Here is a 25619-nt window from a genome sequence, read left to right on the forward strand (position 1 = left end):
AACCAGGATGGGAAAGTTTCACGGCTTTTGCGCCGGAAGGACGCTGCTAGTGGTCGACTAGCTGGTCGTGAAACCGTCTTTATTGCCGTTTAACTAGCTAGATGGCGATCTTACGGGGAGCGGCGGAACGGGATGCATGGGAGGGCCGAAGGATGCCGCCTCGTCTGCAAATTCTGCTGAGGGATCCAGGAGTTAATTGCTGGGTGATCCTGGTTCAGGGTTGACTGCGCCTCCCCCCCCCCGATTGATTGTGCGAGGAACATGGTGGCTAGGGAGGGTGAGGCGATCATCGTGGCTTGGACATTGCCCCGTTGGGTAGTTGTTGTTCCGGTGCATTCCCGGGGAATCTCCTGTTGAAGAAACCGCGGGACGTTCCCCACCGATACCCCATTGTATGATGAAATGGGCATAGCATGGTTCCATTCTTCCTTGTCTCTTCGTTGGTGTCTTGGCAGTTGAAGGCCGTTCAAGATTCAAGGCATCGATTATATTGCTCTGTTCTATTCTTATTCCTCCATTGACCGTGTGCGTCAAATAATCTAAATTGGCCTGGGCAGGAAGATTCAGCTGGGAGGGAACATTGTTCGAGGACAAGCAGAACTCTGCATTCTTCGGGTATGCTTTGTAGATTCCACTTGCCGTATAACTCTGACTGCTAACCAGCCTGGGACGGGTAAACAAGTCAAGAGACACTTCCGGTGGTGATGAACTGAGACATTATGCTATGAGATCATATATATCTCAGTATTTTAGACACCATCAGAACAGATCCAAAAATGGGTTTCAAAAGGACTCCTGATCGACGGAATTCGGAAGGATTTAGTGTAGCCTAGTGTTTCCAGGCCCACTGGACCTGGAGCCGGTCACTTAACACACTATTCCATTTGCTCATGCCTCCGCCGCCTACTGCGAGCTTTCGCTGGTCAAACATAGCCCTAAGGCCGGTCGGGACGGGGCTCTGGCTTCCGAGTAGAATCTGTATAAGACATCACCGTCAATGTCTCATGTCGTGGCATCGTGCGCATGAGTATGTGTGGGGACGAAGGCAACAGGCACGGGGATGCGTAGCCAGATAGTAACCTGGCCATCCCCCTGATTGTGAAATCTTCGAGGATATCTAAATATTAGTCGCAACTTTTGGGTCCCGTATCATGATCACACGAGGCTCGCATGTCCTTAAGCCATAACTTCAGACTGATGATGGTTGAATTATCCCGGCTGGATAATGGAGCGGAGTGAAAGGTCACAGCGTAGTGTCAGTTTTATCCGACCACAATGTCGGTGAAGCCTTGGAGTATGCCCGGATAAAGAATCAGTCCTTGTCGCATGGTCTCGTGTTTAAGTGCCACGTACTTCAGTGACCATAAGGGTTCATCAGTTTGACCATTTTTTATATGACGCTCGTATAATGTTGATGAGTGTGGCATATATACTGCCTCTATCTATCGGTTTGAATCATATGGACTTGGACTGACCAGGTCGAGACACAAGTAGACTGAAGAGAATCTAACCCGCAACCAGTTGTCAGCGTAGAGCATGCATACTTTTGACGAAGAAATCGTTTTTGAAGTTTCTCGCAAGGAATGCCGGCTTACTACCAGTGTAATCTACATCCTTTTATCATCATGGGGCGAGATGCAGGACGTTTTCACGTCGGAGGCTTTTGGCATCCACTGTAGACAGCGTTGAGCGGGCAACTGACCAATATTGCATTCCATGCCTCAAATCGTTGCTTCCCGAGTGGATTAGTTGTAAGGTTTGCTGAATCCCAAATTATGAGATGTCATATAATTCAAAAAACACCTGAGAAACCCGAAGTGCTGTAATTATATGTTCCAATAGATGCATATCACTTCTTGCCAAGTCAGACCCGTGTAGGTAGTTGATATATATATATCCGAAGCTTCACGCACCTACATATCTTCCAGTTGCATGCCGTAGTTTCTTCGATTTTCAGTGCGTTTCAGACAGCGAAACCCATTCGACTACTACACAGTTATTATTTCCGCAATTTTCAGGCTCAGAAGACTGAATAGCCTGGTTATAAAACCACCTGCCATTATATTCCTTGCCGTTGGTCTTCGGAAGCTCGCATTGAATCCACTGCCGATGAATCCGCATTACATAACAGCTCCACTGTAGCGATGGCGGCCTGGACAGCTCTCCAGCTGGGCGCTCCATGCGATCTGTCTGTATAGGAATGCCGTCATTGTGTCTTCTTTTTATCCGAATGTGGCATACTGCTTTCCGCCCTCTGTGCTTTCGAGCGAGAATATGCCGAGTTTGTTGTACCTGTGTGGTTTGCTACTCGGGGGTACCCGAAGTGAGAATGGAAGGATTTGATCGTGTGGAATCTCGAGGCTCAAGTGGCTCGTTGGATGGTCGCGTACTCTCTACTCACAAAGAGTCAGTCAGTCAATGTCAGCTTGAGTCATCGTCGCTTGAATCACATCAGATGGTGGATAGCAGGTTCTTTCTACTGTCTTGCCTTCAAATCGTGAAGAATGCACTCGCCTTGGCCAATTAATAAAAAAGCGCTGACGAAAAATGTCTCCTCCAGAACTGCTGAATCTGACATGAAGAATCTTCTCATTTGAGCTGGAATAAGTCCGCAACACGTGGATAGAATTGATGAAGAAACATTTGTCAACGTGGGTTAAATGGGGAGTGGGAGGAAGAAAGAGACAAGAAGCCGGGGGGTTCGCCTTCACAACCTACACCTCTCAAGCCTCAACCCAATACCTCAAACTTCTAGTTAGGTCCACAAAACAAGTGCCTTTGAAATCCCCAGAGAAATGAAGACTTGTCAAATAGTGTTACAACGATAACGCTAATCACTGGAATCATCTAGATCTATACGACGCGAACCTCCTATCCTTGATTTCGCGCAGACACCCCGCTCCTTCTCCTCTTCAATGCACTCTGCAGCATCCCCCCAATAAGCTCGTCGAATGACACGTTGTTATGCTCCGCTATCATGGGCAACTGCGACCAGTGGGGAAGAAGTCCAGCAAGGGGGTTTATCTGCTATTGGTGAGCTACAGTCTGGAGACATGGTACGCAATTCACATACCTCCATGACATTAGCGACGAAGGATCCAGACGAGCCATCCATTCGGATATCGACGCGCCCTCCATCGCGACAGCGCAAGGCAGTCCATGCTTGAAGCGCTGTCTGACACGCAAGCTCAGCTTCCGGGTCCTCTCGACTGACCATCACTTCATCAGCCTCGCCATTCCAGTCGTCGGAAGACTTTGATTTCTCGGTCGTGAATTCAACCAGCTCGCATTTCCCGTTCGAAACAGATTCCTTCCTTTGCCAGACGATCTCGTCAACACCAACCACCCAAGCATCCTTTCCGGTGCCTAGAATACCAACCGTGAATTCTCTCCCAGGAAGATAGGTCTCAATAAGAACTCCAAGGGATGAGGGGCTGGAGGCGCGGAGGGAATTGATTACGCGACAGAGGTCTTCCGGACCTTTGATCTTGTTGGTAGCCACAATCCCTTTGGAGGAGCCCTCGGCGAGAGGCTTTGCAAACAAGGGGTATTGATTTAGGATTGTTTCAGAGTGTTGGGATTTGCTAATCATGGAATGAATCTCTTCGAGCGACAGCTCAAGCTGGCCGCTTGATTCGTCGAAATGAATCACAACGAACGGAGCAGTTGGGACGTTGAAATGCTCGAGCACCATCTGAACGTGTCAGTATGATCGCTACTTTGACAATAGTGGCGCACGGAGTTGACACCAAATGCTCTGCCGGAAAATAAACTCACCTTCGTCCTGCCTTTATCCAAACACAACGCCATCGTGGCTGCGTCGGAAAACGTGAATGGAATCCGGTACGCTTCCAGCAATGCCGGGACCTGGCCTTCTCTCGCTGATCCATGGAGACCCTCGGTGGTATTAAAAGCTAGGTCCCACGTATCTCCCTCACCAGATGCAAGTCTCTTAACAAGAGAGTGAATATCCGGGATGCGCACAACTTCATGACCCAGGTTTTCCAGAACTGCAGTAATGTCATCGGCTGCTTCTCCGACCTCAAGCCTGGAACAGTCGGCATCGCTGTATCCAAGCGCTTTATAGGCCGAGCGAAGCTCGTAGATCAGAGCGATTTTGAGGCGCTGTCCGGTCATGATTTCTGATGCCTGCGAAAGCCAAAAACCTGGGGCGTGTCCGCATTCTTAACAGCGACTTTGCGGCATTTGCTTGCATATTGACTGGCGTCATCACTTCCTATCTGGGTATTGTGTGCGGGGCTTTTGGAGAAGCAATTACGCGGAGATGGAGCGGAGTTACTGGGAGAGGTCATAACATTTCACCCCTTTCTTACTAGCAAGTCAATGTCCAGATGGCAGTCGATTTGGTGTTTCTCGGGAGCTCATATGAGCTGAAGTTTTCATCCATAACATTGGGCATTCCACTGATCTACCCTGCAGGTGATACGTAGGCAACAGGATAGCTGAGCGGACTATTTGCGTCTATTGATATAGTTCAAGTCCGCATTTTTTAGGAGTGGCGAGATCAGCAAATTGCTTTTTCGACAAATAGAAGGCACATTGGTACCATCGGCAAATCATTCATAATGAGCTCAGCGCTGCGTCGTTGCATCATGAATATGGATATAAAAAAGGGGAGGCGTTGCTTGCGATACATGCTGTGATACAAATTTAATCCGGAATAAGGACATATTGACCACAACATCACGAAACCAATTTTTGATACTATTTCTAACGCACAGGTCATTGCATCAGGATTCTGGTAAGGCTCCACGATCCCTTGTTTGTAAGGTCAGAGTTGACCTAGTACTGGGCTCCCCAGAGTGCCTAGCACTTTGCTGGCTCAAGTCACCTACTGCGTGCGGGCTGGAAAGGCTTGAGAATTGGCCTGTATCTGATTCCGGGGCGGGATTTCGATTGACGAGGGGGCATCCCAAAAGCTTTCACATCAAGAAATAAATGTGGTGCCATGCTCCGGTTAAATAGGATGGCTCTGGGTATGTCAACACCTTTCGACCAAGGACGTCGGTTCAATGGAGCAATATAAGTCTACAGACGCACCCCGCACTTGGAAAAAGCTCAATTGCCGACGATTCTGCAGAGTCAACCGAGGCAAGGCTTTCTCAAGCAAGTCTTTTTGCCATGCTGGGCAGTGTGGCTGCCAGTGCCTTTATCCATCCACCGTTGCAGAATGATGCGGCTTCGACACCACAGATGGGGTAAGCGGCAAGCATCTTGTTGATATAGGTGACTAATGCGACTTTCCAGGTGGAATACATATAACCACTACTCATGTTCTCCAAATGAAAGCATTGTCTACTCAAACGCCAAAGCCTTGGTTGATCTAGGTCTATCCCCACTATGATATCGATACGCGGTTTGTGTATGACTTCTTCATAGTCAACTCAAGCCCGAATGCTAACGAGACATCAGACCACGAAGCACAGGATGCACAAACATTTGCATCATGGAATATCGACTCTCTGAAATGTATGGCTCCGCTCACTCACAGCCCCATGAATGCGTCAATTAGTATATGTAGATGATAACTGCTACTCCGACGCCGCCAGTAATTATCCCGACGTCAACTACGCACCCAGTACCTCTCCGGAGCCCCGGTACGCAAACATGTCAGATGCCCTGCTTCAACAGAACCGGACCATCCTTTTCCAGATCTGCGAATGGGGAATCAGCTTCCCCGCGCAGTGGGCTCCGTCCATTGGTAACTCCCGGCGCATCGGCAACGACATCATCCTCGACTGGCGGACTATCTTCCGAATTATAGATCAGGCTGCTCCACAGGCAGACTTCGCAGGGCAGGGTCAATGGCCCGATCCTGACATGCTGGAAGTTGGGAATGGGATCTTCAACCTGCCCGAAGAGGAACACACTTCTCGCTCTGGGCAATTCTCAAAAGCCCGCTCATCATCGGTGCGGCCCTGAAGGACGAACTGACCTCGATCAACGACGCATCCCTGGATATTCCCAAGCAGACAGATGTCATTTCATTCAACCAGGATTCTCTGGGCGAAAGCGCGAGCCTCCGCAAACGCTGGACTGAAGAAGCATACGAAGTGTGGAGTGGGCCGCTATCAGACGGTCGGACAGTGGCAGCACTGATCAACTAGCAGAACAAGAGTAGAGAGCTTACCTTGGATCTACCGGACATCGGACTCCAGTGTGCGAGTAGCCTCAACAACATCTGGGACGACAGTACGGGGCAAGACGTGCGCACCTCATACACAGCCACCGTAGCCGGCCACGGCACAGGGATTCTTGAGTTGCAGAACACCACTGCGTCTGGAATATACTCGACTGCCATCTTTGGATCCCCATCTGGGTAAGTGCATCACTCGTGACCAGACCAACCATTGACAGAGCCAGGACAACCACAACCTTCGAACCGATCTACGCCATCACTACGAGTGACAAATACGCTCTCACCGTCTACTTCGCAGAGTCCGTATCCTCCACAACGATAATCACGGTCGAATCCAGCGCCAGCAACACTACGACATCCCCAAAAGTCCCCTTCTCTGCGACCCAGGCCTCAACGACCACCCCCCTCACCGCCGGCTCCAACACCATCACCATCGACTCCTCCCTATCAATCAGCAGTATCCAAGTGACAGCCCCAAATGGAACATACTACCCCAGCACGGTTTTCACCCTGCAAGGCTCTTCCACCCGAGAGACATGCGGAACGGGATACTGCCAACCGGTCGGACGAAGATCGGGCACATCAGTCCCAGCGGCTCCGCCAAAGCGACCATCTCCGCCACCTCCAGCGGAAGCAAATATCTCGCCATCGACTACATCAAAAACGACGTCGCGTTTGAGTCCTCCTGGGGCTGGGGCTCAAACTCCCGGAATCTAACGGTCACGGTGAATAGCGAGGATCCGGTGAGACTCGAGGTCCCGTTGAGCGGAAGGCATATGTAGTTGTTCGGACCGGGGCTGGGGTGGTGGGATACGGCGACCTTGGGACTGCTGACGGATGTTTGGAAGGAGGGGTCGAACGAGGTGGTGATTGGGAACGTGGGAGGAGAGGGCGGGCTCCAGTCTTATGGGCAGGATTTTGTGGGACTGAGAGTCTTGGATTAGCGTGGGGATACTTGGGTATGGATGTAGGACCGTGCATGCGCATGTGTATGTATGCATGTGTATGTATGCATGTGCATGTATGAATGGCTCAAGCCCTGGATGGCAGTCAGCTCCCGGCTTTCTGGTGCACAAGCCTCTTGTAGAGCAGTAGTTTGTCGCAAGAACAACTCGGGTTTCGAACCGCTTGTTTTCCCGCTCTGTGGGCTCAGCTGAGTCAACAGTGCGGGGCCCCGCCTTCGACCCGCGGCTGAATCTCCCTCTTCGTCCCCGTCATCACACAACACTCTGGTCTTGACGGACCAGACGCTCTCTTCCAGCTGTCTCTGCTTCTCCATTCTGATTCCTTTCTGTTGCATCCCTTGCTTTCAGCAATGCGAAGAACGAAAATCAGGCACAAATGATGACGCCTGTTGCCGACTACAAGATGGTCTGGTCTAAGAGTCCAAGAGGACCAAGTTGACCACCACCACCAAGACCAAGACCAATTCTATTGGTTGCTAAGCGACTCAAGGTTCACACCGTCCTGCCATGCCGGGTATTCCTGCCCCATCTCCACCGGCAGTTCCGAATCTGAACCGCTCTGTCTCTGCAGAATGCGGAGACATCCGACGCGGGGGAGACCGATTCAACGTGGGTCCCAAGCCTTCGGAGGGTCAAGGCCACGATTAATTCCAACCATGATCTCATAGGCCACCGTTTACCCCTCGGATATCCCGTGTCACCCTTCCGAAGCCCTGAGAGGGCCGCTATTCTTACCTCGTGATGCCCGGCCTACCTACCTGTCTACCAAATAATCGCGTGGGGGATTCCCAAGGGAGGATGAACAGACCGCCACCACTTGACCTGAAGAGGATTCCACCCACCAGTCTTCACATATCGGCTTCCTGAGCCTTCGGGACTAAAATGTGGGGAAGCTGGGAAATTGTTCGTCGTCAGCTGCACGGGACCGATGCCCTGGATTCGCTGGTCTTCCCCATGGCATGTTCCTCTCCCCACAAGGGTTCGTATTCCCCGGAAAATGACATCCTCGGAGATATAGCAGGGTGCCTGAACCCCACGCGTGATTTAAACCGTGGCTTCGACCACCATTAGCTTCTTTTACCAACCCTCGCGTGTCAGGATGGCCTGGGTATCTGCCGAAAAATTGCCGACGCGTGGACCTGGGGTGCTTGCTGCTCGTCATTATAGCCCTTCTTAGGGGGTAAAACGTGATCTTCCTGGTCAATAATGTGGAGTCCCCGCAAAATATCACTCTGTCGCGTGGTCGGTCGACGTGGAGCCGATCGGGTTCCGCTGCCGGGTTTGTCAACAATGCGTGTTGTTGGGGAGCTATAGTCATGAGAGAACATGATGGAAATCCGAAGTTTTGCCGGGAATATGGGTTGCTCCTACATTCACATCATGCTTAGCGTGGCCAATATGGCTCTTTTTGCCGAGGGCTTTGAGAATTGGGAAGATTCGCAGTATGGGGGTGAGTTCATAGCGCGGCATCTGTGACGAGGATGGGCCTTTGGCCTTTCAACCTGCGAGTATGTAAAGCCCTCAGACCCTTACTTCATCGTTCATTAAACCATCCACTGAGTCTGTTTATCCGGCACAAGAAGATGAAGTTGTCTTTAATATTTACTACAGCTGCCCTGCAGCTCGCAGACGCTGCTGCGGTGCAAAAGCGAACGTCCAATGCTACTGAGTTGGAATACTACTGGTCCTATGGACGTTCGGAACCTGTTTACCCAACCCGTATGTTCCGTTCCCTTGTGGTGGAGATACAAGCTAATCAGTTACCAGCTGAAACAGCGGGCTTGGGTGATTGGGCGGATGCCTATGCTAAGGGAAAGTCCCTTGTAGCTCAAATGACAGATGAGGAGAAGGATAACATTACCTACGGCTACTCATCCACAACAAACGGGTGCTCTGGAAATTCTGGGAGTGTTCCTCGACTAGGATTCCCTGGACTTTGTCTACAGGATGCAGCCAGTGGCGTGCGAGGGACCGACATGGTCAACGCTTACGCGTCGGGTCTGCATATAGGAGCTTCGTGGAACCGTGACCTCGCCTACGAGCGCGCTCACTACATGGGAGCAGAGTTCAAGCGCAAGGGAGTTAATGTTGCACTAGGGCCAGTCGTGGGGCCACTAGGTCGCATGGCTCGGGGTGGTCGCAACTGGGAGGGCTTCAGCAACGACCCGTATCTTGCCGGTGCGCTTGCGAAAACCTCTATCACTGGCCTGCAGGAGTCTGTTGTTGCCTGTCTCAAGCATTGGATAGGATATGAACAGGAGACAAGCCGCAACCCAACATCTTTGTACAACCAGTCCGTATCCTCGAACATTGACGATAAAACTATGCATGAGCTCTACATGTGGCCCTTCCAGGATGCGGTCAAGGCGGGGGCAGGGTCCGTCATGTGCAGTTACAATCGAGTTAACAACAGCTATAGCTGTCAAAACAGCAGGACCATGAACGGACTTCTGAAAGGCGAACTAGGCTTTCAGGGATTTGTTGTCTCTGACTGGTATGCCCAGCATACTGGGATTGCCGGTGCAGAAGCCGGTCTTGATATGGTGATGCCTGACTCAACTTACTGGGACAATGGCACTCTGTCTTTGGCCGTCCAAAATGGATCATTGTCCTCCACGCGTCTGGATGACATGGCTACTCGCATTGTCACAGCCTGGTACAAGTACGCAGAGCTGGAGAACCCTGGTTTCGGAATGCCCGTCAGCCTCCTAGCCCCGCACGAACTGGTTGATGCCCGTGATCCCGATTCCAAGCCTGCCATCCTCCAAGAGGCAGTTGAAGGTCATGTCCTGGTCAAGAACACCAACAACGCTCTGCCTTTGCAGGGCCCAAAGCTTCTCTCTCTATTCGGCTATGATGCGATTGCTGCAGCCCGTAACACCATGGACGATCTTTCGTTTAGCCTATGGTCAATGGCACTCGACAACACCCTGTCATACCCCAACGGCACGGCCGTCGTGCCATCAGAGCTCGACGAAATCTTCCTCTCCAGCAGTAGCCCCTACAACAGCGGCCCTGGCGTGGCCCTGAACGGTACCATGATCTCCGGGGGCGGCTCCGGCTCCAGCACCCCATCCTACATCGACGCACCCTTCGACGCCTTTCAACGTCAAGCGTACGAAGACAACACCTTCCTCGCATGGGACTTCGCCTCCCAAGACCCCCTCGTGAACCAAGGCAGCGAAGCCTGCATCGTTTTCATCAACGAAGCGGCTGCAGAGGGATGGGATCGCCCCTACCTGGCAGACTCCTACTCCGACACACTCGTCGAGAACGTAGCCGGACAGTGCAACAACACCATGGTGGTGATCCACAACGCCGGCATCCGTCTCGTCGACCGCTGGATCGACCACCCCAACATCACCGCCGTCATCTACGCCCATCTCCCGGGCCAAGACAGCGGCCGCGCTCTCGTGGAAGTCATGTACGGCAAGCAATCCCCCTCCGGCCGTCTCCCCTACACCGTCGCCAAGAACGAATCCGACTACGGCGCGCTCCTCAACCCGACCATCTCCGCCGGCACCCAGGACCTCTACTACCCGCAATCGAACTTCTCGGAGGGCGTCTACATCGACTACAAAGCCTTCGAGGCCAAGAACATCACCCCCCGCTATGAGTTCGGCTACGGAATAACCTACACCACGTTCTCCTACTCTGATCTCACCATCTCGCTCAATCACACCGCGAACACCAGCTATATCCCCCCAGGCACCACCATCGCCGAGGGCGGCCTTCCCTCCCTATGGGACATCATCGCCACCGTTACCTGCACGATCTCTAACACCGGCTCCGTCGCCGCCGCAGAGGTCGCGCAGCTGTACCTCGGCATCCCCGGTGGCCCCGCGAAGGTCCTCCGCGGATTCGAGAAACAGCTCATCCACCCTGGAAACAACACCCATGTTTCATTCGACCTGACGCGTCGCGACCTCAGTACCTGGGACGTGGAGAAGCAGAGCTGGGGGCTCCAGGCGGGCTCGTACGCGGTCTACGTGGGGAAAAGCGTGCTCGATATCCAGTTAACGGGGACTTTAACGATATGATCAGCAGACTTTTCCTAGTTAGATAGATTTGGAATGTATGTTTTTTTTTGCAATTGCACTTCTACTCCAGCGTAGTTATGGCACTTCCGTCTGATCATGACTGTTATATTTGTCTTGTTGTAATCCCACTTTTTTGAAATTTGCAGCATCGAGCAACGATCCTGAATTCTGGATCCTGGAACCCTGGAGCGCTACGGAAGGGGTCTGTGTCTGTGTCTGTCTGTTTGTTAAGTACGTCACGACTGGGTATGATATGAAAAGACACTGTTTTTTATTGTATTGCCTCTAATCTAGACCTAGGTAGGGAGATAGGTAAATCCCAATACCCATTTGCTATGGGAACTGAATCGTGCTGATGATGTCTGGCAGTCTGTTGCTCTGGTACCATCGGCCCCGTCCATGATAACTAGCGTATATACATCGTCATTCACGTCTGCAAGCAGACGACAGGGTATCAGGGATGGTGATCATCTCAAATACCTTACCATGAATGCTGCTCTGGGGCGGTACCCCTGACATGTAGGTCAGGGTGGGACCTGGCGCACTTTGGACTCGGTCGGGCGGGTGCCCGGTAGCTGATTGGTTGGGTAGTGATGAGTTCGATCATGGGATCGGGAGTCCTGGATGTTGTTCTGTTGGGTAGATCGCGGGGCTCTGGCCGTAGTGTTTGCTGTTATGGCGGAGTCGATCGGGAGCTAGATGATGCCTCTCTATGAGCCTTATGCAGGTTGCAGTCGGCGGGCTTTTCCAGCACATCAAGCTGCGGGTCCGTAAATCTTGATATCCGACCCACCAACGCACTCTATAGATCAAGCGCATCCGAAGCGTCGATTATGAAATGTACGAATGATCATTTGATCCAAACCCAGCCCAATCAAGCCGGCGCCGGAGCGGATTGATACGGCTGATACCCGACCAAGTCTTCATAATAGCTGCGATCCAGGCCGGCCTGCAGCCTCGCCTCCTCATTAAAGGGCTCCCTCAGCGGGCCACGATAATACTTCTGCACATTGCCGCGGAACACCTGCACCGGATCGGTGTCCTCCTGGCCACAAATCCAAGTCAACCAGCGATGTCCCGTGGTGACATGCGTGATCTCATCATTATGGATAATCTCGAGCGTATCCACGCTCTCCCCATCCCCGGCCTTGCGGAACTTATCAATCGTCACCGGATTGACATCCAGCCCGCGCGCCTCATGCACCAACGCAATGATACTAATCCTCGCGCGGAGATCATGCGCCGTCGAGGTCGCGGCCTCCCACAGTCCGTGGTGAACGGGGAGAGCGCCGAAATACGAGCCCAGCTCCTCGAGCCGCGTGCGCAGGAGCGAGAAGTGCTTCGCTTCGTCGTTGGCGACTTTCAGCCAGTCGTGGAAAAACGCCCGCGGTAGGCCCTGGGGCTGTGTCTCGGTTGTCTGGAACTGCGCGAACCGCACGCAGATATCCACCGCGAGGTCGATGGCCCATTGCTCGATGTTCGCTAGCGCATGCAGCATGTTGATCCGGCTCTTCTGCGTGCCTCCACGGCCCGGCTTCGGGACCGCCCCGCGCGTCACGTCCTTGACGCCATCCCGCGGCGGAAGGTCCGGCAGCGTCACGCTGCTCCGATCCCCAATCACCATCGCCGATGTCGTCCCCTCCCGCTCCGTAAATATCTTGAACAGATGCGCCGTCAACTCGATCTTGTGTTCCGGGTGAGACGTGTTCAGGATATGCGCGCACCATTCACACACCGTCGCGTTGTCGTCCAGATACCGCACCGGACCGTCATCCTCCCCCACCCCCATTTCCCCGGTCTTCGGATTTGGATTCGTTTTGGCCGTGGTGGAAATAGTAGACCCCTTCTTCAACTTCATCGTCTCACTAACCGCCTCCAACTTCACCAGCCCCACCCCCTCATCCCATCCCTCCCTCTCGGAAACATACTCCACCGCCACCATCCGCGTCTCTCCCTCTCCCTCCGCAGTAACATCCACCGGAAACGTACAAGCCTTTATCCCCACACTCGACTCCCCCGTCTCCACATTAAAGTCGTACGCGTGCCACGGACAAGACACCACATACGCCGAGTCCTCGATATCGATCGCGGAATCCTGCATCGGGCCGCCGGCGTGCGGACACTCCGCTTCCATCGCGTAGTAGGACCAGCCATTTGCGTCGTTGCGCGCTTTGCTGGGCTTTGTGTTTGTGTGTGTCTTTGCGTTTGCGTTTCCGTTTGCGTTTGCGCTCGTCGGGGTCTCGTTCTGCGTTTGGGTACCGTTCTTCGCCGGCTCGATGGTGGGTAAGCGGAACAGGACCAGGCGTTTCCCGTCGGAGAGGTGGATGACGTAGCGGGCTTGGGTGAGGTCGGAGAGCGGGGCGAGTGGGATGCGCGCCATTGTCGGGGCGGGGGGACCAGTATGCCTCAGGAGGTGTGGAATGTGGAGGGACGTAGTTGGGAATGGGAATGGGAATGAATGGTGTTGTTGGTGTTGGGGAAATTGAGGATTTGTTCGCGCGGGGCCAGATTTTGAGGTCACGTGGCGGGGCAGGGGGGAAGTTGGGGGGGGTGTTCTGCCGCTAAGCCGGATCGGGATGTCGGGATGGGGAGGGAGCGCATCTCACGAAGTTTGTATGGAGTATTGTGAAGAAGTTGGGTTGTGTCGTGGGTGGAATGGTAGCTGCAGGGATGCAGGGGGTGGTGATGGTGGCTGATGAAGTTCTGTGCATAAAGAATGTCCAGGTGTGGCGTTGTGTCTCCCACAATGTAACTTTTTATGCCGATGATCTTTTCCCTGATCGACCAATTATGTATGTATGGGCTTTCAGCTCAGAATGACCGCCAATGACTACAGAAAACGGACTTGATTGGTCGACGTAATAGAAACCCTGCAAGTGGCCTTGTTGCGCCTGGGAAGGGGAAAACATCTAAACCCTCACGGTAGGGGGAAATGTGCCCCTCACATCAGCTGTCGACAGGTTCATGGTTTGGTGGTCAAGCTACATCTTCAACTTAAGCATGGTCTTGTTTTTTCTACGATGAGGATTAGTTGAGGGTAGGTAAAGGTAATATTGGAGGTATCGTCTGCACTGCTCGTTTCATACTTTGTATGCTTTTCGCGACGAATACCTAATTATTATCCTGATATACTTATTTATTAAGAAACCTTACATTCTACAATCTAATCAATTTGAGCCCAGCGATGCACCAATACAACCCCCATAACAGCACAGTACTCACCCCTCCACCTCATCCCGCCCTTCAATCCGCTCAAGCAAGAACCTATACCCAGGCGCCACACCCTCTTCCCACCCCTCTGACCCAGGCATCAGGGAAAGATCATGAATATGTCGGGCTCCAGGGATGGCGAGGAGCCCACATTCGATCCCGTGGTCTTTCAACGTGGCGACGAATTCCACGGCCGTATTAAAAGGGACAACCTCATCTTCCTCGCCAATGATGAGGAATGTCGGGGTGCGGTAATTGCCGGCACGAAGTTGCGCGAGCGGGCTGATGGCAGCGGCACGGTTGAGGTCGGGGGCGGGAATTTGTTCGCCTTCGGTGGGTATGCCATTTATGAGCAGGCCCATGCCGTTCTCCTCTTTGATGAGGGCGAGGACGAGTTCTGATCGAGGATCCCCGGGTTGGAGCCAGCCTAGACTAGTAGTGTCGGTTGTGTTGGGGGCGTGGGTGGTTATCTGTTGAGTGTCAGTATGTCTGGATTTGATGTTGATGTGAATTACGCGTACCGGTCTTGTTGGGAGGGCGCGGCGGATTTCGCTCATGGACATCATGCGAGGGGGGTACTCCTTGCCCATCTGTTGCTGGGCTTCAGCGAGGAGGTGTTAGCGGTTTGCACGTGTCGGTCGAACGAGGGTCTTACCGGAGGGATCGTAGTTCGTCGGGCAGTAGAAGCCCAGGATAGCTACCGGTGGCGAGAGGCCTGCTGCCAGTGTCGTCCATGACGTTGTCATGGCAAGATGACCACCGGTTGACCATCCGACAACCACAATCTGCGTAGGGTCTACTTCAAGACTCCTTGCCTTCAGTATCTGCGGGAGGTCTCGATGCGCCCAAGCGTATGCATCTCTCACATCAGAAATGGGGCCGTCAATGATGTTGACCTCCGTGCAGAGCCGGTAGTCGATACTGATTGGGAGAATGCCCTGAGCGAGCAGAAATGATGTCTGTGCTGGTCGTACTGCCTTCCGCGATAGGGTCATGTGGCCGCCGCCGTGGATCATCAGAGCTAGAAATATGCAAGAACCGTTAGCCACTTTTCCACTGCTCGATGGTTTGTCCTGGAATAGACTATACCTAGGGGCATGGCGCGCCGTGGTGCGTCCAACGGGATGAATACGTCCGCGAGAATCTCGACCCCTTCAAGCTCTTTATACACCATTGTCTCAACCTTATGCCTTAAGCTTGGACGGGCTTTTGACCTTTTTACATGATTGTTGGTTAAGGAGTGGTTAGTCGTCCCGTTGGTGGTTGGTGGGTGGACAGACGAGGTCTCCGGACTGTGCGTATGTCTGTTGACTTGACCGCTAGACGCTCCATTCGGCATCGGAGCACCAAAATGCTTCTTCAAATCTTTGATGCTGTTTGCTGCTAGGTCATCTGAGTCCACATGAACACTGAAGGTGGCTTTGAGCTCGTCAGCCAATTCAACCGTTGCCAACGAGTCCAAACCCATGCTTCCTAAGCTTTCATCCTCGTTCATCTCATTCACGGGCACACCGGTGTAGCTGGATAGGAGTGCCTCCAGCTCTTGCAGCCTGTCTGGGCCGTGACCGTTGGCTTCCGGGGCGGATAGAGTACTCCCGTTAATGCCACTATTCGTGATTATCTTTTCTGCAGAAATCGAAGAGGTTCCTGCGACTGCCTTGGGGGTACTCCCACCTAGCATCCGTTCCAGACTCGCAGCTTGAATCTTCATGAACCGAATCCCAGATCCTACCACGACCAATTCCCCTGTCTCTGAAAAGGTAAAGATTGCGCCGCTTCTGTTCTTGTTGTCAACGACTGAAAACGTGGCAAAGACGGTCCACGTCTGGGAAGATTGAAAGTCGCTTGGCCGAATGACCATCTTATCTATCGCGGTAGCGACGTATACCTCGCTGTCGGAGTTGGAATCCGCGCTGCTATTGATCAACAGGCCCAGGACCTGGATGAATGTGTCCAGAGTTCGCGCATCGAGAATATCTGCGGCCGTGCTTTCCTGTCGCGCAAACGTCACGCTTGGAACCCTGATCTGTGCTACCGCTTGATTTGTTCCAAGGGTGATAGTAGTAATACCCTGAAGAAGCTCTCCGTATTCCACAACTCTGGAGAATAGAGAATACGCTCGACGGGTTAGAAGCTTCTCTGCGTTCGGGTTGTTGTACAGCGCCGTGATCTGGTCTGAAACAAGGAGCGAGTACAGTTTGAAGTCAGCATCTGCTGCCGGTGACATCCCAAGATTACCCTCAGCATGGGTGGTGTCCGATGATTGAACGGCGAACCTCCAAGTATCGGTCTCGGGTCGATGGTCAATTCGCATTCGCACATTCAAACTGTTGTCGCAGCCGAGTCCGCGATGGAAGGTGATGTTTTGGAAGTTGAGTGCCTTTCCACTTATCTCAGATCCTAGCATCAGAGCCCCTATTGTTGCACACTCCATATACATGGATGCGGGGCAGAGAGGTTGTTTCCGGACTGCATGGCCCTGGACGATGCGTGTGTATCTTTCGGTTTCGGTGTGGATGCGGAAATTATGAGACGCACTATTGCGGGCATCATATCCGTGGTAGCTTACCAAGGTTCTCACCTTAGGCGATCCGCAATCATGTCCATTAGTGATTGGAACGGTCTTCTTTTTCTTCTCCTCGATAGCACGGTCAACGTACTCAAGCCAGTACTGCGGGCGCTCAAATTGATACGGGGGCAGCCAGATTTGCCTGAGGCCCACCTCCTTGGGGGTAAGGAAGGCCCAAAAAGAGTTACCAACTCCCTCGCGCCATAGGTTAGCTGTAGCCGTTTCAATCGGCGCCGTCGACTGAAAGGTATGAGCATCGGGGTGAGAAACAGCCTTCTTTGTCATAGGCACCACTGGCGTTTTCCAACCTGCTTCAAGCCAGACGCTCTGGCCCAGGCGTTCTTCAAGACGTCGAACCGCGTTGACAAAGTACACAGGCTTTCTCGAATGATCGGCCAGGTATGTAGGTCCTAGTGGGGTTGAGGCGTGCTCGGTGCACGTTTCCAATGGGATCTTGGGCTTTCTGAAATCAAGTGTCTGAGCAAACCCAACCAGATCATCGAGAAGAGGCTCGGTCAATTGAGAGTGGAAGCCGTGGCTCACATTCAAATGCTGTGCGCGGATACCGGTGTATCGATGATCGTTCCGTAAAATAATGTCCGCCATGATAATGGACGACTCCTTTCCCACAATAACATGGCTTTTTGGGCTATTGTAGCAGCCAATCCCAAGAGTTTCGTCCGGTGAGCTGATGATTGTCCTTACGGATCTTATGAGGTCTCGAACAGTATGCAAGTCGGTGTGGACAGCGAGCATAGCTCCCAAGTCAGGGCCCCATTTCGTGCTCATCAAATGGGCTCTGTGTGAGACAAGCCTCAGGGCATCGGTTAGGGACAGCACACCTGAAACAGCAAGCGCCGTGAGTTCACCCAGGCTGTGACCAATTACCGCGTCTAACTTGAGTCCGCCGTCAAGCCAGCATCTCGCGGATGCATATTGCACTGCGAAAGTACCGCATTGTAGGACAACTACGTCCTCAATGGGCTCCGGCTGACAAAGTGCTGAGCGAATATCGGGGTGTCCCAGGTCCATCAGAATCTGGCTGCAGGCATCCACATAAGCCATGAACCGGGGGTTTGCCTCGCACACCTCGGAGCTCAGACCGATATTAGTCTTGCTCTGACCCGATATGGCAAGCACCACCCGTTTGGGTCTCTTAGGGATTTCCAATGGCTGGATATCTGACTGTAGCTGTTGCAACAAGCCGGGGAGGTCCGCTACGGTAGCGCTCCAACGGAAGCGGTGATGTTTGCGTCGCTCACTGAGCGTATACGCAATATCGCCGACATTCAGACCGGGGGGTGATTTGAGTATGTATGAAACCAGCTCATTGGCGTATAAACGCAGACTTTGCTTTGAAGCTGCAGTCAGCAGCACTGGGTAGGGCCTAGACGGAGCTGGGTGTCTCTTCTGAAGACTCGACTCCCTCGGAAACTCGGAGCATATCAAGGCTGAGTTGCTTCCGGAAGCACCGTAGCTGTTAATGCATGCGTTGCGATTTTCTATTTTCCACGGTACAATCTTTGTGGGGATTATGAGTCCATCCGGCTCGAGTGACGAGATCTTGGGGTTCAACGCCTTGAACCCTGCCAACGGGGGAATGCTCTGGTGTGTAAACATTGCTATAACCTTCAGCAAACTGGCCACCCCTGCAGCTGTCTCACTGTGACCAACATTGGCTTTTAACGAGCCGAGATGCAGCGGTTCTTTCCGTTGAGGCCCACCAAAAACATTCCGAATACTCTCTATCTCAATGGGGTCTCCAACACGTGTGCCAGTGCCGTGCGCTTCGATGTAATATACTTGCTCGGGCTGGATTCCTGACCTTGAGATAACATTTCTGTACAGAGCTTGCTGGGCCTTTGGGTCAGGTACGGTAATCGAGGACGCGTGAAGTCCTCCCTGATTTGTGGCAGAAGCGCGGATCACGCCCATAATATGATCGCCACCACTGATGGCCTGGTCCAAATGCTTCAAGACAACCAGACCTACTCCATCCGCACGGCAGTAGCCGTCACTCGATTCATCAAATGGCTTACACTGCCCTGTTGGACTGAGAAACCCAGCTTTTGCCAAGTCTAGATAGTTGTGGATCCCGGTGATAATGTTAACACCACCTGCCAGCGCCATACTGCAGTCTCCGGCTTGGATGGCACGACAGGCCCGGTGGATAGCCACAAGCGACGCAGAGCATGCCGTATCAATTACTTCTGATGGTCCCGTCCACCCAAAGCAGTAGCTGATCTTCCCAGACAAAAATGCGCGAATCGTTCCCGGAGCTGTGAATGCGGATGGGCTGTAAGCACAAGTATTTTCCAGATACTCTGTGTACGTGGATCCAATGAAACACCCGACGGAGTCGCCATCTTCCTTACGATGTGTGTGCAGATACCCACTAGAATCCATGGCCTCAAATGCCGTAGTCAACAAAAGTCGTTGTTGAGGGTCCATATATATTGCTTCCCGAGGGCTGATGCCGAAGAAAGCATTATCAAAGGCGGCCACATCTTCGACAAAGTTGCCGTAGAATTTTCCTCTCTTGATCCATTCTTGATCTTGCTGGCCGCGAAATGTCTCGTTTATTTTGAATCGATCTTCAGGGACCTCTTCAGCCTTGATCTCTCCCTGAGAAATTATATGCCATAGTTCTTCAAGGTTATCGGCACCGGGGAGGCGGCAAGCAGCACCCACGATGGCGATGGCGTCGGATGGAAATGATTCACGTGGATGTGCTGAGGGTACAAGAATCGCCATTTTGGTAGGGTAACGAAGAGAAGAGTGGTGAGGTGGATGGGTGATGTAATGGACGCAGAGTGTGCCGGTAGTCAAAAAGGAACGGAGCCTTAGTCTGGGCTACACAACGTTGAGAAGTCGAATGTAAACTGGATGGCTTCTTGAGATATCCTGCGATCATAGATCAGACCATAAGGCTCAACCATAATCATGCTAACTTGTATGCATGTGCCTGAGTGCGAGAGAATGATAGGGATACCAACTGCTTCAGATGTTCTACGCACATCCTGCATGCGTACATGCAGCTCTAATCGGAGCCGGTCCTGGCATGCAGGTGGACCATTCCTCCATGGTAATTCTGCCATTTTTCAATCCGTCGATCAAGTCGAGTCCAGGCCCTTGGCCTAAGGCCGAGGCGATTCCGCCCGATTGCCGGGGTCGGATGGTTTTGGACCTCTCCCTCTAGTGTTAAGACCAGCACTATCATCCCTATCTAGGCACCTGCCTAGTCGCTCTTTTAGTCGAACGGCTTTGTTTCACCCTCGGCAAAATCACCGAAACATGTCATCTGCTCCCGCTAACATCGTATGAACCAGATATATTGAAACAAGCGGTAGCGCTCTGGGCGAGGTCTGCACCATTTGACCGCGTATACTGTTCTGGCCGTGACCCATTTCTTACAAAATAGGTACTTTGTCCCCGTCCCCGGTGATATCCGTAGCTAAAGACAAGAATGTAAGCTAAAGTAGTATATCCGCCCCTGAAAATCGCGAGATGACACGGGGGTGAATCAAGTTATGGGCGAGATCTTCGAGTGGGCATGGACTTGGAAGTTGATGCGAAAAGTGAAACAACAGTCATGCAGCTGGTATTCAGCATTAGTGAAGGTTTGCTATCCCCAGAACCATTTAAAGATACAGTTCGCAAAGCGTCAACTAAACAACAACGAGCATATTCTCTAGTTTCCCAATTGCATAGGTCGACTTGCGGTTATGGGTGGAGATTGCATGGAATAGTTTGATCAGGATAAACTGAGGCCCAAGCGATAAAGCTCGTCGAATAGAATCTGCTCATCTCCCAATGGCTGGAACGGAAGTCTGTAGGAAGCTTTGCTGCCTTTTGAGAGCAGCTACGGCTCCACCGGCCAGGCTCCTGCCATAGCATTTAATCGATTATGCATATTTTGACGTGGGACGGGTCTTCCCGAAATAGGTAAGGGAAGTAATCTGCTACCAGCCATTTTGCCAAGGGTAAATAGTTTGAGGAAAGGCTTCATTTCTGGCGAGGCCTACCTCGAGACACGGCGAGAATCCAAGCCCGATAGTATCAATTCGATTAAAGTATTAAACACGTGCAATACACATTAGTACGTGGGTCCCTATTGAGTAAACCTATTGGAGGTTCAAGGTCCGGAAATTTAGGTGCCCAAAACGACAAAAGTTCCTCGGACTCGGGTAGGGATCATGTATAACTGGTTGAGGATAGAATGACGTCTGTTATGAAAGGCGACCACCTGGGTGGAGTTGCATGCATGCAATTCAGCCAAAAGAAAGTACCCAGATGATGCTTCGTTGACGCACCTGAGCAGCCACTTTGTGTGTAGGGTGACCGTGTTCCAGTTAAGTGCAGCCCATATTCTCATCATTTTACATCGCAGCTTGTTTAGACCAGAACCGGAACACGCTAAGCCTAAAAATGACACTTTGCGTGGCACATGGTCATACCCTGATGGGATATCAGTGGCAGCAAATCAGATTGACTGCTACCCAACTGCTTCGAGTAAGCTTATCTGTCTTGTCCCCCCGGCATTCGGAGTGCGGATAGTTGACCGGCTAACCGGCGGATAGGTCAGAGGCTTTATCGATATACGTGAGACCGAGTTCATTTATTCTGACCAAGTAAGCGGTGTGAAAGTAAAGGAAATGTCTTTGGTATGCAGTCTATACGCCAGGATATGGCAAGGTTCAGTTGTGGGTCGCTGCCGTGCACAGTCAGGGACGGTTTCAAACGGAACTGCATGAGCAGCATGCCATGATCGCGAACCGGATCCCGGTCGATGGGAGTATCCATGAATTGCTGTTACCATTTCAAGAAAGGTCATGCCGCTGGTCGACGTATGAGCATCTACCGATCATCAATCAGCAACCGCATGCATCTGTATTAATGCAATCAATAAGATTCACGGGGTTGCGATGCCCACGCTCGTTATGAAGCGCGTAGAACTGTGAAGATTAGAGGCCCCGGAGAAAGTCTGGGGGTGCGAAAATCTCTCATGGATTCGAGGTCACGCGTTTTCAGAGCACACGGGTAATAGGATGTGCCACAGTCTCAAACAGCCTTCTAGTTCCATTGCAACCACAGATATGGCCACTTGCATAGTGACCAGACTCGTATTTCAAGGTCAGTAGAGGTACCCCGAGCGGTGGCCAATATGGGGAAGGTAGCACTGATTAGCAAGTCCCTGACTACATCCACGCGATACGAGGATACACAGGGTACCCCATCAATCCCAAGGGTTCCTGGCCAGGTGCCACCCAGCCGAGATTCGAGACGGTTGGATCGGCAATCGAACCGTTCTTTTGGACTACCTGCCCTGACTGATCAAACTATGGGCAAGTGGCTCGAGCATCCATTCACGAGTATATTGACGGCTGTCATAATGAGGGAACATATATTCCAAATAAGAGCGCTCACTCAGGTCAGCGCCACTCAGCATGGAGGATTTGGATCCCCGTTGATGCTGCGTGTTGCCAGTGGCGCCTGCAAAGTCATCTGTGCCGAATCGACCCACCACAGGCAGGGATTAAAGTCCTCATTATCCGCTCAGCATGTGCCAGTTGGGCTCGGCCTCGGGATAGGGGGGGAATTAGGTTGGCTGGTTGGTGGGTACGTGGTTGATAACGGATCATCGGGTCTGGATGTGGGGGGAGACGGACATGAGCATCGGCCGTCAGCCATCGGCGATCAGCAAGTAACATTGGGAGCGTTGATGAGAGAGGTCCGGAACGAGACTCACGTCAGAAGGTTTTGCCAGAATGAGGTTCTGACTACTGGATAAGCTCCGAGACCTCTTGACCTTCGGAGGAGATGGAGGTGGAGATGGAAAGGGAGGGAGTGGACCAGAGCCAAATGCAAACAACCGAACCCCGCTAAGCCCGACGCAGTCAGGCGGGCCCGACCCCGGATCAATCACCTGGTCTTTGACTGGCTGAGGTGAGCACACTAGTACTATCTAGTCGCTAGTTAGGTACTCTATCTAGTACGCATTTCTCTCCCCTCAACCCCGTGGAGTCGGACTGCCACCAATAGTTCGCGCCTCAGGCCTACCCCTCCAGGGCGGAATCCGGAGTATAGTACTTACCTCCCCCTTCGAGGTCTGGATGACTTGCCGAGTGGTATCGTACTCTGACCGTTTATCCCTGACCCATTGCATTCTAACCTCCCCCGTCATGACCGCTCCATCCCACTGGCTGATGGTCCGGAAATCACCTCTCGGGCACCAGCACGCCCGCAAGCCACCACAGCAATGTCGCCCTCCCCGGCGTGAAACATAACATATCGATGGCTACTACGTGTGGTTGCCCCACTGGGCAGGTACGGCCCAACACTAAGGGGCCAGGCCCTTTCTCAATGCGAGACAACTGTCGAGGGATCCGTCCTGGTCAGCGTCCCTTCCATCCTTACACCAACACGCGCTCCTGCCATCTCGATCTTACCCACCGATCAGAGTACCACTGCCGCATTCCCACTCCTCCCCTTGCTTCGACCATCCGCAGTCTGCGTCTTTCCATTCTGAACGGTGATACAACCACGTTGGCCATGGCTGGAACAGAATCGGGTCGCCCGTCGGGGTCAGATAAACCGCTTCGATATGCCTGCGATCGTTGCCATACACAGAAACTGCGTTGTCTTCGTGCCCATGTCACTGATACGCTCAATCAAAAGGAACCTTGCCTCCGCTGCCAGAAAGCTCATACCCCGTGCATTATCAGTGCGGCGAACAAGGTCGGGCGTCCCCCGAAATCCTCCAGCAAGAAGTCCCGGGCTTCTTCCGCTTCCCCCAAAAGCTCGGATACAATCTACGCGGCGTCTCGACGCTTTGTCCTGGATGTGGATGGGGACGGTATAAATGAGCTTACCAGAGGTGGGTGCTCTGGTATCCCTCGCCTCTACGTGCGTTCTGTTGATTAGGGATGGCACCAGATCATCCGCCCGTACAGTCGATTAACGCTAGAGACGACATTTCGATGTTCAGCCCCAATCAGCTCTACAATCTGCCACGATTGGCAGCGCAACTCCAGTCTTCCTTTCCCGTCATGTCTGACTCCGGAGTGTCTATAAACACAGAAACACCGGCTACTCGCTCCCTTTCTTCGATATGCGGGGAGGAACTGGAAGAAAAGGATGGGGATAATCAAGACTTCGGCCGGGAGATGTCAATGTGGCCCACTCAGGGTCAGTATAATCCTGCGATCCCATTCGAATCAAGCCATTGAACGTCTGATTTGGCATGAAGAACGGCTGTAATAATCTATACGTAACTCGCAGATGATTACCTGGGCTACGAGTGTCTGAGCCTTGGGCCCAACGGTGGACCTATAACCGGAGTCAACGAGATAGGGGTTCCGCATTACCCCGAGATGTACGATGGCGTCTATAGAAACGGATCTTTGATTTATCCCGCTTCATCTGGTCCTTTCGATGCCCAAAGATTAATCCTATCGAACACGCCACAGGTTAATCCTGTGCCACCAGCTTCCACCAAGGAGGCAGGGTTAAATATCGCTCAAAGTCAGTACAGTTCTTGCACTCAAACTACCAGCGGAGTACCCACACAAGGAGTTCTCCCGGACAATGGACTTACTGGCCAAAAATGCCTTGAACGATTGGTAGACCTCAACTCGAACCTTCTCCGTTTGTCAGAAAAAGCAAGAGCAACAACTGGTCAGGCCCTGAAAGCGGCTGCAGGGCGCGAGAATGAGGTGGTGAGCCAGATGGTTCAATTTGCAAGAGAGCTGATCGATCTCGTGCCACGCATCATCTCAATCTCCCGCACGAATCGAGCCTCCACCGTAGGCCATTCGGGCCCGGGCGTTCTCCACAAGCCACGAAATACGATTTCTGCCCTGGGGGGCTCATATTACAGTCCTAACGCAGGCTCGTGCTCTCAGTACGACTCAATCTTGCACAGCCCCACAGGTGAATCTTTTCGGATGGGGTTGCCGATTGATTCCGTGTCCGGAAGCACAATGATTCTTCTCGTAATGGGATGCTATACGCAAATAATGTATGTGTTCGAAACAATCATCAGCTGCTTATGTCAAGACTACTGCCCTGCAGCGGGATCTCCTGGTCAACGTCGGGGTGAATCCTCGCTAGAAACATCCCTTCACCTACACACCATCATGTACCTCCTCAAGCGATTGCACCAGGAGTTGTATGCCTATCCACCTGAAGTCTCTTCGGACCCTGCAATTGTTAGCATGCTCTATGATAATGAGCATAATCTACGTGCCCCGGGTGCCATTCGACGCGGGCATTCGTTTGACAATGGCGCTGCAGGCGGCCTTCTGGGCCGAGCATCTAGCGAAATCCGGGAGCGGGAGCAGGTGCTTGCCAGGAATATACAATCTTTGAGTCGGCTAGTGAGCGTGAGTCAGTACATATAGTACCTGATATTTGCAAACCCCGTGGAGCCAACGGAACGGGGCTTTCCACTTTGATATATTGCCTGTACACGGCCATCTGCAAAAATAACAGCTCGGGAAAGAAGGACTGCAACAACCACGATATTGTCTATGAAGCCCCCGGCCTCAAAGTTGACCATTTCCTATCTCATGTATCCAGTGAGAATCTCCGATAATGTTCAATGAAAAATCCGCCCACGAAGCTCGCGAATGCAAATGCAAAACAGCAGCCAGACAGCCCCGCCCAGCGGGACA

At 52.4% G+C, this 25619-nt stretch overlaps 7 protein-coding genes across 7 annotated transcripts; 4 read left to right on the top strand and 3 right to left on the bottom strand.

Annotated features, from left to right (window-relative positions):
* Positions 1–2114: 2114 nt before the first annotated feature.
* BO70DRAFT_97925 (uncharacterized protein) lies at positions 2115–2718 on the top strand. Its single transcript, XM_025548901.1, has 2 exons — positions 2115–2406; positions 2561–2718. The coding sequence occupies exons 1-2, from the start codon at positions 2180–2182 to the stop codon at positions 2595–2597; spliced, it is 264 nt and encodes an 87-aa protein (XP_025397441.1). The 5' UTR covers positions 2115–2179; the 3' UTR covers positions 2598–2718.
* Positions 2719–2871: 153 nt separating this feature from the next.
* On the bottom strand, positions 2872–4137 carry BO70DRAFT_295965 (D-alanine--D-alanine ligase family protein; the record flags this gene model as incomplete). Its single annotated transcript, XM_025539524.1, has 4 exons — positions 2872–3024; positions 3074–3262; positions 3326–3694; positions 3778–4137. The coding sequence occupies 4 exons, from the start codon at positions 4135–4137 to the stop codon at positions 2872–2874; spliced, it is 1071 nt and encodes a 356-aa protein (XP_025397442.1).
* Positions 4138–5142: 1005 nt separating this feature from the next.
* BO70DRAFT_430923 (glycoside hydrolase) lies at positions 5143–6942 on the top strand (the record flags this gene model as incomplete). Its single annotated transcript, XM_025548193.1, has 8 exons — positions 5143–5219; positions 5269–5348; positions 5434–5490; positions 5543–5821; positions 5884–6074; positions 6132–6340; positions 6385–6661; positions 6733–6942. The coding sequence occupies 8 exons, from the start codon at positions 5143–5145 to the stop codon at positions 6940–6942; spliced, it is 1380 nt and encodes a 459-aa protein (XP_025397443.1).
* Positions 6943–8569: 1627 nt separating this feature from the next.
* On the top strand, positions 8570–11170 carry BO70DRAFT_388732 (beta-glucosidase; the record flags this gene model as incomplete). Its single annotated transcript, XM_025546008.1, has 3 exons — positions 8570–8575; positions 8715–8844; positions 8893–11170. 3 exons carry the CDS (start codon positions 8570–8572, stop codon positions 11163–11165), a joined length of 2409 nt encoding a protein of 802 aa, XP_025397444.1. The 3' UTR covers positions 11166–11170.
* Positions 11171–11780: 610 nt separating this feature from the next.
* BO70DRAFT_411843 (Rieske [2Fe-2S] domain protein) lies at positions 11781–13850 on the bottom strand. The gene has a single exon (XM_025547296.1). The coding sequence runs from the start codon at positions 13543–13545 to the stop codon at positions 12040–12042; it is 1506 nt and encodes a 501-aa protein (XP_025397445.1). The 5' UTR covers positions 13546–13850; the 3' UTR covers positions 11781–12039.
* Positions 13851–14383: 533 nt separating this feature from the next.
* On the bottom strand, positions 14384–19698 carry BO70DRAFT_430926 (ketoacyl-synt-domain-containing protein; the record flags this gene model as incomplete). Its single annotated transcript, XM_025548194.1, has 5 exons — positions 14384–14845; positions 14897–14976; positions 15031–15396; positions 15465–15589; positions 15656–19698. The coding sequence occupies 5 exons, from the start codon at positions 19696–19698 to the stop codon at positions 14384–14386; spliced, it is 5076 nt and encodes a 1691-aa protein (XP_025397446.1).
* A 3609-nt stretch (positions 19699–23307) lies between these two features.
* On the top strand, positions 23308–25056 carry BO70DRAFT_398329 (Zn(II)2Cys6 transcription factor domain-containing protein; the record flags this gene model as incomplete). The annotated part of the gene is made up of 5 exons (XM_025546774.1): positions 23308–23821; positions 23881–24132; positions 24226–24468; positions 24571–24876; positions 24989–25056. The coding sequence occupies 5 exons, from the start codon at positions 23308–23310 to the stop codon at positions 25054–25056; spliced, it is 1383 nt and encodes a 460-aa protein (XP_025397447.1).
* Positions 25057–25619: the final 563 nt, after the last annotated feature.

The sequence above is a fragment of the Aspergillus heteromorphus genome, assembly GCF_003184545.1.
Source record: "Aspergillus heteromorphus CBS 117.55 chromosome Unknown BO70scaffold_21, whole genome shotgun sequence".
Classification (NCBI taxonomy): Eukaryota; Fungi; Ascomycota; class Eurotiomycetes; order Eurotiales; family Aspergillaceae; genus Aspergillus; species Aspergillus heteromorphus.

Excerpts from the sequence above, each read along its gene's own strand:
- BO70DRAFT_97925 (XM_025548901.1), top strand. The coding sequence starts at position 2,180 with ATGCGATCTGTCTGTATAGGAATGCCGTCATTGTGTCTTCTTTTTATC. Across the intron at positions 2,407-2,560 it reads GTACTCTCTACTCACAAAGA|AACTGCTGAATCTGACATGA; the intron begins GTCAGTCAGTCA and ends TGTCTCCTCCAG.
- BO70DRAFT_411843 (XM_025547296.1), bottom strand. The coding sequence starts at position 13,545 with ATGGCGCGCATCCCACTCGCCCCGCTCTCCGACCTCACCCAAGCCCGC.